Source organism: Panthera onca, chromosome A1 (assembly GCF_046562875.1).
Source record: "Panthera onca isolate mPanOnc1 chromosome A1, mPanOnc1 haplotype 2, whole genome shotgun sequence".
Lineage (NCBI taxonomy): Eukaryota > Metazoa > Chordata > Mammalia > Carnivora > Felidae > Panthera > Panthera onca.
In genome coordinates this window covers 68,938,708-68,953,205 of record NC_138339.1, presented here as the reverse complement: position 1 = coordinate 68,953,205, position 14,498 = coordinate 68,938,708, and the positions used below count along the sequence as shown (strand labels likewise).

General features: G+C 34.3%; 1 protein-coding gene across 8 annotated transcripts in view; it reads right to left on the bottom strand.

Annotated features, from left to right (window-relative positions):
• The window catches only part of TMEM232 (transmembrane protein 232), a 213,665-nt gene that overhangs the window by 134,101 nt on the left and 65,066 nt on the right, over positions 1-14,498 (bottom strand). For all 8 annotated transcript variants that reach the window (XM_060635220.3, XM_060635225.3, XM_060635217.3 and 5 more), the window contains 2 exons: positions 11,571-11,694; positions 10,079-10,331 (listed from right to left, as the gene is read on the bottom strand). In XM_060635220.3, coding sequence (XP_060491203.1) covers positions 10,079-10,331; positions 11,571-11,694 — 377 coding nt within the window. The remainder of the gene's footprint in view (positions 1-10,078; positions 10,332-11,570; positions 11,695-14,498) is intronic.

The window sequence follows — 14,498 nt, the reverse complement described above, 5'->3', positions numbered from 1 at the left end:
TGAATGGTCTTTCTCAGTTACCTAACAGGCTGGAAGTTATTAAGTTTAATTCAATACACATAAACTTGATAGAATGCTTACTGGATGTAAAGAGCAATGTTAATATTAATATGCAGGATGGTTATGAGTTGTTAGTATTTAAGGTACTCCAACCTGTGAGTGAGGCAGATTTAGATTTTATAAGAGCATAAATAATTTTGAAGCCCTCTTTTACAAAAACTATAAAAAATTTCTGGGGCACCTGGGTGGCTCAGTTCGTTAAGCGTCCAACTCTTGATGTTGACTCAGATCATGATCCCAGAGTTGTGGGATCGAGCCCCATGTTGGGCTCTGCTTTGACAATGTGCAATCTACCTGGGATTGTCTCTCTCCCCTTCCATCTGGTCTTCCCCTACTCATGCATATTCTTTCTCTATCTCTCAAAATAAATATATGAACATTTTTAAAAATTCTTATTTTTGCAAGTTTAAAAAAAAGATATTTTTCTATGAAGAGATATTCCCTATGGGTATTAAGGAGGGCACTTGTAATGAGCACTAGGTGTTACACGTAAATGATGAATCACTGAATTCTACTCCTGAAACCAATATTGCACTGTATGTTAACTAAATAAAATTTTTAAAAAATAAAAAATAAAAGGGTCCTATGTGGTAAAATGTCCTGAAAATTAAATGTCATTAGTTTCTCTGTAAATAAACCTGTGCTCATGGGGAAATTGAAGGAGATTTTTCTACAGATAAGTTAATGACATTTTTGAAGTAGGAATCCATAATCATCACAATAAGCCCTACCTTCAGTGAACTAAAATTCCAAATGTTCAAGATAAGAGTAGATAGGATGTGTTTACTTTGCAAGTCTAAATATTCTGATGTCCAAATTAATTTTCCTCACATGAAAGTTTTGTCAAATGCTACCAGAAACGTCCAATGTTTAAAGAGAAATACAAATTCATCCTGAAATCCAATGCCTTTATTACTGTGTATATTACACATTAGATTCCAGGACCAAGGATCCTTTTCTGATAGGCTGGTTTCCATAATAGCTTCATTAATTATTCATGCTTATTTAGCACTCACCATCTTTACTTGCCTCATCCCCAGTTCTTCCCTTCTCCAAATTCAGAAGTAAGCAAAATTGCCGCTTCAAACTACAGATTGAAATCCTACTCTCCATAACCACATGATACCCATGTTTATCCAAAGTTGCTTTTAAATTGTTTTGATGTTGCATGAGTCATTAGTATAGAATGATGCACCGAATACACATTCACATTATAATGAGTAAACAAAAACAACTCCTTTCTTGTGGATTGAAAAGAATTTGTGCTAAATATTTTGGAAAAAAAAAAAGAATGAGAAAATATGAAACATTTATACACATACAATGGGTAAAGATGGTGTTTAATAACCATTTTGAATTGAAAATGTCATCTCATAATTAGATCTCAATACAGTATCCATGTCCTTTTCTTCATCCATTCAATATTCAATACTTGTTTATTTAGAGGCTACTCTTAGTCAATGCCTTAGTTAATATACGATGAGGCATGAAAGGCTAAAATATGTTCTCTGACCTAAGAGAGAACAAAATTTGGTAAAAGAAGCTTTACACAGATTGTAAGTTTCTTCACAATATTCATTCTCCCCTTCTTCCTTAGTAATATGAATCACTACCCTAGCTTGGCTTATTGATACTTAACTTAAAAAACAAAACAAACTCTCCTTAGGTGTGGCCATATGATTACATTTAAGCCATCGAGTTTACAGTGGTAATGCTATGTGTACTTTCTATTAAGAAGACTTAGTAGAACATGGATATTATTATTCCCTTCTAAACCCTCAGAATAGCAAAGAAAATGAACCTGCCTCCCTGAGAACCTCTTAATCCCAAAACCAACTTTAGACTGCCTATTTCTGGATTTATTTTATGTGGGAGAAAAATAAATTTTCATTTTGTTTAATCTAATGTATTTTTTACTACATGTAGCCAAGTCTACTCCTAACAAACAAAGAGATGTAAAACAATTATTACAAATACAAGCTATAATTTGACCAAGTCCACTGGAAAGGTACAAAAGAAAGTTCAGAAAAACATGAGGTAACATATAAGCAAGGAGTCTAGGTATTAGGGAAGATTAAAGGTTTAGTGTTGAAGCTTGCAAAAGTTAGTAAATTAGCCTTTCTGTTCCATATATTTATCTTATATGTTCCACAACAGATAGCATATAGAAATATGAGAGGCAGAGAGAATAAATATCTAATATCCTTATTCAATTAGACTGGATTATCTATTTGCTCTTTAAGCCATTTATAATATTCTCTATACTTTCCTGCAAATAAAGAACAAACAGGTACATTTCATGTTGTCAGTATCATGATATCAACTGAATATTCTATTTTTTTTAATCTCACAAGCCTGATGGAAGTGGTAATTTTATCCGAGTAGGGGTTAACTAATTTTCAGTGACTGATATTTGGTGCATTAAGTAGCACCTGCCACCTATATTAACAAGGTATGAGATTGTTTTGGATGCATAGGGCTTTTCAGGAATAGTGAGGTCAGTGATACCTCTTTTGAAAACTATAGTTTGTTTAAAAGGATGACAGAAAGAAATAAAGAATGATATACCCAGCAGGATAAGTTATAGACCTACAAATACATCCAAAAGAAAGCAGGGCATGTAGATCTTCAGATTGATGATTTCTGAATTCTTCCTTCATTTTAAAAATACAACTGTGTTTTCTAAAAGATATAGACTAAACTTAGAGATAGCATATGTGAGAATAGATCAAATATAAATCTCCAAACATATCCTACCTAGAGCACTAAAAATAATATAATTTATCCTGGAGTAAGTAAAAGATGATTACGGCAAAAGTTTTTTTTTTTCAATATGTGAAATTTATTGTCAAATTGGTTTCCATACAACACCCAGTGCTCATCCCAAAAGGTGCCCTCCTCAATACCCATCACCCACCCTCCCCTCCCTCCCACCCCCCATCAACCCTCAGTTTGTTCTCACTTTTTAACAATCTCTTATGCTTTGGCTCTCTCCCACTCTAACCTCTTTTTTTTTTTTCCTTCCCCTCCCCCATAGGTTCCTGTTAAGTTTCTCAGGATCCACATAAGAGTGAAACCATATGGTATCTGTCTTTCTCTGTATGGCTTATTTCACTTAGCATCACACTCTCCAGTTCCATCCATGTTGCTACAAAAGGCCATATTTCATTCTTTCTCATTGCCACGTAGTATTCCATTGTGTACATAAACCACAATTTCTTTATCCATTCATCAGTTGATGGACATTTAGGCTCTTTCCATAATTTGGCTATTGTTGAGAGTGCTGCTATAAACATTGGGGTACAAGTGCCCCTATGCATCAGTACTCCTGTATCCCTTGGGTAAATTCCTAGCAGTGCTATTGCTGGGTCATAGGGTAGGTCTATTTTCAATTTTCTGAGGAACCTCCACACTGTTTTCCAGAGTGGCTGCACCAATTTGCATTCCCACCAACAGTGTAAGAGGGTTCCCGTTTCTCCACATCCTCTCCAGCATCTATAGTCTCCTGATTTGCTCATTTTGGCCACTCTGACTGGCGTGAAGTGATATCTGAGTGTGGTTTTGATTTGTATTTCCCTGATAAGGAGCGACGTTGAGCATCTTTTCATGTGCCTGTTGGCCATCCGGATGTCTTCTTTAGAGAAGTGTCTATTCATGTTTTCTGCCCATTTCTTCACTGGGTTATTTGTTTTTCAGGTGTGGAGTTTGGTGAGCTCTTTATAGATTTTGGATACTAGCCCTTTGTCCGATATGTCATTTGCAAATATCTTTTCCCATTCCGTTGGTTGCCTTTTAGTTTTGTTGGTTGTTTCCTTTGCTGTGCAGAAGCTTTTTATCTTCATAAGGTCCCAGTAATTCATTTTTGCTTTTAATTCCCTTGCCTTTGGGGATGTGTCGAGTAAGAGATTGCTACGGCTGAGGTCAGAGAGGTCTTTTCCTGCTTTCTCCTCTAGGGTTTTGATGGTTTCCTGTCTCACATTCAGGTCCTTTATCCATTTTGAGTTTATTTTTGTGAATGGTGTGAGAAAGTGGTCTAGTTTCAACCTTCTGCATGTTGCTGTCCAGTTCTCCCAGCACCATTTGTTAGAGACTGTCTTTTTCCCATTGGATGTTCTTTCCTGCTTTGTCAAAGATTAGTTGGCCATATGTTTGTGGGTCTAGTTCCGGGGTTTCTATTCTATTCCATTGGTCTATGTGTCTGTTTTTATGCCAATACCATGCTATCTTGATGATTACAGCTTTGTAGTAGAGGCTAAAGTCTGGGATTGTGATGCCTCCTGCTTTGGTCTTCTTCTTCAAAATTACTTTGGCTATTCGAGGCGTTTTGTGGTTCTGTATGAGTTTTTTAAATAGCTGTTTTATAATTCTTCATTTTTATAATTTCATAACTAATATAAAGCCAGTGGATGAAGAAAATGTGGTATACACTCACAATGGAATACTGTTAAGCCTTAAAAATGAAGGAAATTCCATCATATGCAACAGCATGGATGAATCTTGAGGACATCATGCTGAGTGAAAGAGGACCCTCACAGAAAGGCAAATACTGCATGGTTTCATTTATATAAGGTATCTATAATGGTCATATTCATAAAATCGAAGACTATAATCAAAGAGTATGGTTTCCAGAAAGTGAGGGAAAGGAGAAATTGGAGTTACTAACCAAGAGGCATAAAGTTTCAATCAAACAAGGTAAGTTCTAGGGGCGCCTGGGTGGCTCAGTCGGCTAAGTGTCCGGCTTCGGCTCAGGTCGTGATCTCGCAGTTTGTGGGTTCAAGCCCTGTGTAGGGCACCGTGCTGACAGCTCAGAGCCTGGAGCCTGCTTCGGATTCTGTGTCTCCCTCTCTCTCTGCCCCTCCCCCGCTCATGTTCTGTCTCTCTGTCTCTCAAAAATAAATAAACATTTAAAAAAAAAAACAAGGTAAGTTCTAGAAATCTATTGTACTGCAATGTACCCAGAGTCAACAATAATGAACTGTACATTTAAATTTTTAAGAGGGTAGATCTCATGTAAAGTGCTCTTTCCACGATAAGATTATTTTTAAAAAAGAAAAAGACAAATAGATACATTTGGTTAACTTCCATATATATATAAAATACTCGGTGGTAATTTTAGATTTGTCAACACAAAAAGTTGTGAATTAAGATTGCCTGAATTCTATCACTAACATGATTGTAGATTTTTAAAGGAGTTAAATATTTTCCATGTATAATAAATACAACCTTGTTACTGTATACTTTTCTGAATAACCTTCACCAAGGTAAAAGTTATGCTGAAGATTTAATACAGTACCATTAAGAGTTTCAATTGGTTCTAAGATTCCAATTCACTTACATTTGCTTTTTAAAAAGGAATTATTGCTCTGTGCTAATGTTTTTTCAAAACCAAGTTAAAATGAATCAAAATATAGCATAAAAAGTTATTTTACAACTGAGACCTATATTTCATTCACCACTATCATTGCATAACCAGATTAAGAAAATAATTCTCGACAGAAGAATGAAAAGAAGAATGTCATATTTACTTTCTTTCATTCATAGACAACATTGAATGAAAAAATACTTGGGTCTCACATCATATTATAACACTGAAATAAATTATTACAAATTCTAAGTTAACAACATTATGACCTCCTAGCAAACTTAAGAGGCTAATTATAAGCCATATTGGAAATATGTTTTTCATGTATTACGAAAAGTTTGCACAGGAGCTTGACAGTAAGCAGAGATGGGAGATGATGGCAAAGTGAAGAGGTGGAGAAAGAGAACCAATGCAATTATCTTCAAATATTTGAAGGGCTTGCATGTGGGAAATGGAATAGACTTTTTTTTTTCTTATTGCCTCCAGGAGGCAAAACCTAAACCAAAGTTAGAAAAATAGATTTCATTTTAATATAAGGAAGAATTGTTTACAGTGTTTAAAAGTGGAACGACCTGCTTTGGGAGATAGGGAGTTCCAGATCACTGTTGACTTTTTTTTTTCTTTTCTTTTTAAATGTCTATTTATTTATTTTGAAAGAGAGAGAGAAAGTACGAGCAGGGAAGGGACAGAGAGAGACAGAATTCAAAGGAGGCCCTGCACTGCCAGCACACAGCCCCATGTGGGGCTCAAACCCATGAACCGTGAGATCATAACTCGAGCTGAAACCAAGAGTTGGATGCTTATCTGACTGAGCCACCCAGTGCCTCCTGTTGACTTTTAGGCAGAATATGCCTGTGGACTATTCGCAAATGGTCTAGCAGAGATTTGTACATTGAGTGAGACTACATGATCAACAAGAATTTTACTTTTCTATGATATATTTGATTCTTTCATTCATTGTATGTTTCTTACACAAGACACACTAAATCGGTGTCTGAAGGTTTCTCACAGAATACACCATTTTCAGGTGTTAATTTCACAACACATATTCCAGATAATCAAGGCTTGTTAAAAGCTTCTCATTTTATCATATGTTAACTAACATGAATTAAAAAAAAAAAAAACTATCATTTTAACACTCTGAAAACCAAAGTAGGAGCAGAGAAGATGGTGTTTAAAATATAGCATACAACACAAAGCTATGTTTCCCTCTTTGTAAAATTATATATAAATCACCTGACATAAATAGTCTCCAATTGAATGCATAAAGGTCTGCAATAACAAGTAAGAGAGATATTTTCCTCTATGATTAGGACAGCATTTTAGCAGCTTGCTTAACAGCTAAATTTATAGATTAGGTTTTCTGTAGGCTTAATAATACAGATTCCTACACTCCAGTTTTAGGATTTTTTGATTCAAAATTTTAGAACAAGTCCTAAGAATTCAGATTAGAAATAAAGACCACACATGACACAAAGTCTATGAAAATGCTTTTACAAACAGTGCTGTAGGATAATGACTGTCAGAATTTCTCACAGCTGTCTTCTTCACATTCTTCAACATGCAAATGGATAATTTTTAAAATTTTTTATTCAGCAGGTCAACTAACCTAGTTAGTTCAGCATAGTGAGGTAGTCAGTATGGACTCTGAAGCCAGACTGCCTAGGTTAAGTCCCAGATGTACTGTTTACTAAATATATTTCCTTGGACAAATAAACTCTTCATGTTTCAGTTTTCTCATCTGTAAATTGAGGATTATATGAATAACTAGGTAGAGTCTCGTTGTAATGATTAATGAATTAGCCTAGAATAATACCTGACATATAGTAAGAGCTCAATAAATGTTAATTAACTATTATCATCCTTTATGACCCATCAAGGCAAAATGATTCCCAAAATTGGAATTTCAACAGGGATCAAGCAAAAATTCTGTGCATTTAAATAAATTAATTTTTATCACCTTCCCTCATGTTTTTCCAGCTCAAAATTGTCTCATCTAGAGACTATGCTGCCACTATATTGTACACCCAAAACAAACATAACACTATGTTAACTAAGTGGAATTAAAAACTTATAAGCAAACAAGCAAATAAATAAAATGGAGTCTCTGTTGCAAAAATTTGTGTTTCAGATAAGGATTAGTCAGGCACCTGAGCATATTCAGATCTGCCTACAGCACAACACCCATTGGGAGGCATAACTGAACTGCCATAACAAAAATCGTAGACTGAGAGTCTTAAAGATGGGAAATTTATTTCTTTTCTAGCCAAATCCTTGGCTAGGATTTCCAAGATCAAGGTGCCAGCTGATTCTGTTTATGGTGAGGGCTCTTTTCCTGGGTTTTAGATGGCTGCTTTCTTACTGTGTCCTCACATAGTAAAGAGAGTGAGCTCTCTGGTGTCTTTTCTTACAAGGACACAAATTCAAACATATCAGGCCCCACCATCGTTATTTCATCTCCGCATACAGTCACATTGTGGGCTATGGTTTCAAGATACGAATTTTGGGGGACACAGTTAAGTCCACAGTAGCAAATGTTAAATGTATAATTGGTATTTATAAGCATACGTAGAAATTTCTACTCAACTAAAAGGCAGCACTTCAATCACTGGCCAGAGACCTCACTCTAGACTTATTATACATCTGATTCTATGAAAAGCTTGTGTGACACAAAATCACAGAATGAAAATGGAACATGCTAAATAGTCATTCTTCTAGATTCTTTAAGTTCTGCTCCCATATCAGATGAGATCACCAGGAAATTATCTTCAAGGAAATTATTATTTTAGTGTCCTATAACATTGCCTTTATAAAACTATGATTTGAGGTTTTTTCCTATTAAAGCCTTGATAATACGATTTGACTTATTAGTAAAAAGACTATTTATATATTATATATACCATTTAAAATATTTTCCACTGTCATTTGTATCTTTATATATAAATAAAACAGCATCCCCAGGATATAAAGTGTACATAGTACTAAGTGTTAGGAAAAAAAATCCCTCCTCACTGATGTTTTCTCACTATAATATTAACAACTACATTAACAACCATAACAACTATTAACCTTTATTGAACCTTTCCTATGCACAATGTACTATGCCACGCATTTATAGGTTTCTATATTTTTTCTTATAAAAAGCGTTATGATATGAATAGTAGTCATCATAATTATCGAGTAATCATTCAGAAAAATTAAATAATTTGATGTAGGATTCCAAGATACAAATTACAGAATTAAAATACAAATCTGTGTGACTTCTGACCAGTTCTCTCACTCTAAACAAAAAATTTACTTACTTGAAGGATAAAAGTATGGGAAAAAATCATTTTTAATTAAATACAGCAACAGCTCCAGGTTAAGTCACTTTCCAAAAAAGACAAACCTATTTTCCCCAGTAATCATTTGACAATGCCTGCACAGATTATACTACTTTTGGAGCTTTTTCTTCTGTGGTCTTACAAAACTGGCGATCATTATCAATGATACAGGACAACCCAGACAAAATCATTTTCCTCATGTGGACAAATCAATCAGTGATGCTGTAAGAATCAAGGTATAATGAATCACATCAACACAGTTTTTAAAACCTATCATTTGATGTTAAAAATAGTTGACTAGGCATTTGTACCATCATGTAAAGCAAAGGAACATATGGTAATGACTGATACAGAAAAGCCAAAAATCCTGTATGAACATGAGGAGGAGATCAAATGTTTATTTCCAGAGGGTGTACATTCTCTGGTTCTGACAAAGATGAAGAAAATTTTGGGTGCCTGGGTGGCTCAATCAGTTAAGCATCTGACTTCAGCTCAGGTCATGACCTTGTGGTTTGTGGGTTCGAGCCCCACATCGGGACTCTGTGCTGACGGTATGGAGCCTGGAGCCTGCTTCGGATTCTGTGTCTGCCTCTCTCCCTGCCCCTCTCCCACTCAACCTCTGTCTCTCTCTGTCTCTCAAAAATGAATAAACGTTTAAAAAAAAGTTAAAAATAGAACTACCATACAATCCAATAATTGCAATACTGGGTATTTACCCAAAAAATATAAAAACACTAATTCAAAGGGTTACATGCTATGTTTATAGCAGCATTATTTGCAATAGCCAAATTATGGAAGCAGCCAAATGTCCATCAATAGATGAATGGATAAAGAATATGTGGTATATATACATATTATTCCTATTCCGTCATAAAAAAGAATGAAATGCTACCATTTGCAATGACATGGATGGAGCTAGAGTGTATAATGCTAAGTGAAATAAGTCAGAGGAAGACAAATAGCATATGATTTTACTCATGTGGAATTTAAGAAACAAACAAAACAAAACACAAAAAAACGAGCAAAGGAAAAAGGGAGAGAGAGAAAAAAAACCCACAAAACAGACTCTCAGTATAGAGATCAAACTGATGGTTACCAGAAGGGAGATTGTTGTGAGGGTGAATTAAATAGGTGATGGAGATTAAGGGGCACACTTGTCATAAGCGCTGGGTGATGTATGGAATTGTTGAATCATTATATTATATACTTGAAACTAATAAAACACTATATTGTAAAAATATAAAATAAAATAAAATATAAAATACTTATTGCTATATGCAGATAGAGACATTTAAGAAGTGCTTCTCAACAAGTTGAGAAATAATTTACTTACAATTATCTGACATTTTTGAAGAGAAATAGTCCAAAAGACCTAAAATACTTGCTTCCTTCAATTTAGGTGGTTCTTCTGATTTATCCATGAGTAAAATGTCTTTTTGTGATCTTGTACAGACACAGAAACCAATAAAAGCAGTTTTTCGCAAATTAGAAGTGGCTGCATACAAGCAAATTTCTGCAAGAATTGTTGTGTATATGTAGACAACATTCCAGGCCCAGGAAACATCATCTACCTTGCAGCTTTCTTCCTAAAATGAGAAAATAGTTATTAGATAATCAAGATATGCTCTGTCATAATTAAAACTACATACTGTACTCATGGTAAGAAATATCTTCAAATTTTATAGAGCTGTTAAAGACCATCACCAACTAATATTTCTAAAATGTACTCAATTAAAAAACAGGTTTTCTGTGGGTAGATTGCATAAAATCTACTTCAAGGAATAAAAACTACAAATATCTAAAAAGTTTATAAAGAACAACTTTTCAATTTCCTTGGTAATCAATAGAATGTAAATTAATCCCCTGAGATAGCATTTTCCATATCATATTATAAAAGAATATTTTTTTATATAAAGCTCAGTTCTTATGTGTGGCACTTTATACATTTTTCATAGGAAAGCAAGACAGTTATATCTTCTGGAGAGGAATTTGAACATCTTTTCTGAGATTATTAAAAGAAAGTTCATAGTCTATCACTCAGTAATTTATGAATCTATTCTGAAGAAATAGTCATAAACACAGATAAAGATTTTATTCATGAGATTTACCAGTTCAATATTGTTTGCAATTAACTGTGAATAATTAGAAACAAACTCACTGTTCAACAATGAAGAAATTGTTATCTCATGCAGACTAAAATGTAAGTTTTAACAATATGTAATTACAATAAAAAGTGTTTTTTGTAATATACTTTAAATTTTCTAAAAAAGGAAACTAAACCATGTATGACTGTATGTTCTCAAGTTTGTTAATACAATTTAAAGTTCCTCTCATGTAAGGAAGCCTGGGTGGCTCAGTCAGTTGAGTGTCTGACTCTTGATTTCGGCGCAGGTCATGATCTCACAGTCATGAGATCAAACCCAGTATTGGGCTCTGCACTGAGCGTGGAGTCTACCTGAGATTCTTTTTCTCTCCCCACTCTCTCGCCTCTCCCCCATGTTCTCTCTCTCTCTCAAAATAAATACATAAAAATTAAAAAAAAATAAAGTCCCTCCCATGTGTGTGTGTGTGTGTGTGTGTGTGTGTGTGTGTGTGTGTGTAATCTATTTCCATACCTCTACATCTTTAACTATACCCATCTGTCTACCTATCCATACTGGGATATATGGTAAATGTGCATTTACTTTTATATTTAATTAAAAATTTTGTTAAAAAGTTATGCTCATTATAACCCCTAATATTATATTCAATTTAAATAGTGGCAAAAATAAAATTTGTTTTTCTTCAGGTCTTTTAGCACACATAAATTAACAACATACTGTTACCTGATTTTGAACAGACATAATGCTTAAAAGAAAATCTCTCATTAATTCCATTAAAGCTTTCAAGCAGGCCATGTTTAATTTGGCAGCCTCCCCAAGGACCAGCAAAGCCAGTGTTGAATCCAACCTAGGAATTTTGTGAACAAAACAACAAAGACCTTAATTAAAATAATAATAAACAATTTTTTAATGAAGAGAGTAATTGGCCAGAGATAATGAGTATCCCAGGTTATCAGATACATTTACTTTTAATAAAGGCCAGTATTGGTTGACACTAGTCATGATTAAAGTCTATAGGAAAGAGCCACATTTTGAAAGATATTCACATTCAGAGGAGTGTTATGTCAAAAATCTGAGAGTAATAAATACTACAAAATATCAAATTTCTTCATAGATCCTGCATAACAAGCAATTAAGAGGTCTGATTCTAGAGTATCCCCAAAGTGTCATAATAGATTCTGATTTTTAACTTTTTACACCTGATTCCAAGAGGTGAATTTAAAGAGTGTTTTCCTCTAAAACAAAAAGAGAACAAATTTAAAAATGGTCTTCCTAAACACTCCAACAATTCAGATTATTTGATTTTACAAAAAGTATAATTTCTCAAAATCTATATTTCAGTTTAATTAGAAGACTATCAAGATTTATCTTTAAAATATTATATAATAACTAAAAAGTCACACAACAATTTATTAGTTATAAATGTACACATACTTGATAGGCTCAGGAAATTATACATTTGGTGCTATTTTTACCCAATTGAAAAAGATATAGTTGGAAAGAGAACTGGTAAAAATGAAAATGTGAAATTGACTCTACCTAGAGCTGCATATTGTCTTGATTTCTAAGCCACTGATAAATTAAAGAGTTAGTATATTTTACAATTACATTTGACTTTCACAACTGTGATATTTCAGGCCAGTATGTCAAGTTCATCATCATTATCAAAAGGAAACACCTCTAATCGTGGGCGAAAAGACAATTCTTTATATTTGAATAGAGCTTTACAGATCTCAGTGTGCTTTCACATAAATTATCTCAGTGAACCCCACTTTTTGACACATTCAAGATCTTTTTGAAAGCTTTTCTTTTAAGTATTAGAAAACTGACACATAAATAGATCTGGAGATTTACCCAAGTTCCTGTTTTAAGCTAGGTTAATGATAACTACAGTCTTCTTTCACTTATGGGTAATTCCTCTATTGCTGTTCCAAACCATTATTAAAGCACACAGAAATTAGACATTGTGGTGATCATTTGACAACATACACAAACACTGAAGCATTATGTTGTACACCTGACACTAATACATTATATGTCAATTTTACCTCAATGAAAAATTTAACCTTAGTATGACAATGCTGCCTACCTAATATTGTCTGTTCCTTCTTTTCAGAACTAAACCTCAGTTTTGTTCAAGATGGCAAAATGCTCAGTTAACACTGCTCCTCAAAATGGAAATATTCTATAATCATGATTGTGAATGCACAGGTGTATGTATTTGATCAAAGGCCATAGATCTGTATACATAAAATGTGTGAGTGTTACTGTATGTAAATTATATTTTAATAAATTTTGACTTAAAATATGAATCCCCACATTCTCTTGAAGCTTGGAATAGCCATAAATGTAGATTTAAGGCTAAATGAGATACAAATGGAAGTGTATTATGAAAGGCTTCCAGGTAAGCTATTATTTTTCTGATGAAGAAAAAGATTAGGGGCACCTGGGTGGCTCAGTCAGTTTGGGCATCTGACTTCAGCTCAGGTCATGATCTCACAGCTTATGGGTTCGAGCCCCGCATTGGGCTCTGTGCTGACAGCTCTGAGCCTGGAGCCTGCTTTGGATTCTGTGTCCCCCGCTCTTCTGCCCCTCCCCTGCTCTCTGTCTCTCTCTCCTTCAAAAATAAATAAACATTAAAAATTTTTTAAAAGAAGAAGAAGAAGATTAAATTTAGATAACAGGTGATTTTTTTTTTTTTCTCCTTTGCTCATCCTTTCCTTCCTGCTTGGAATACATACATGACACCAGAAGGTTGAGCAGCTGTCTTGCAACAATGAGGATGAAAGTCCAATACAAACAATGGAAGAAAAGGAAGCTAGAAGGAGCTTGATTTTCTTAAGTATCTGCATATTAATGGTGTACTGCTTGTTATGTGCAGTAATTAAAGCTCTATTTAGTAATGCAATTGTAGTTAGGTTACTGTTAACATGCAGAAGAACTGAATCCTAACTGATAGACTCAACACGATGTTTACAAGCATGAACTTGGAGTCGGAAAAATTATAGATGGAATCTTATCTCTACCACTAATTAGGTATACGACATAGGGCAATTTGCATACTCTCCTTTAGTCTTAGGGAGGGATCTCCTCATCTATAAATAAAAATAGAAAAAAAAAATAGATAGCAAAACCTACATTTCGGAGACTACTGTGAAATTTAAATAAAATACTCTATGTAAAATGGCTAGGTTCGAAATGCTGACCTAAATCGAATTACAAAAAGACTATTCCTTCAAAGTCAAAGGATATGAGTTTGATACCTTTTCTCTGTGAAGTCCTAGAGTGACTAACGCCCACATGCCCTCTGAGGTGAACGACCAGTGAGTCATTCTCAGAGTACTCCTCACCCCACTTCACAAAAAGGTCAAGCAAAGCATAATCACAGAGTTGACAAAATGTCTTTGTCCCTGAACATACCTCACAGTCCCAATATTTTGGTTTGTCTGCTCTCTTTGAAGTCTGGAAAATCATAACTAACCTAGGGCACTCACTAAAATATGGATGAAAAAAGATCCATCAGTGTCAGCCACCTATGGTAGAAAAATGCTTCAACACAAGCACACTATTTTCAATAAATGCTGATTGCAAAATTTTCTGTAAGTGAAAATGTCTCCGCCAAAAATGGGATAGAAACACCAATACTTACTT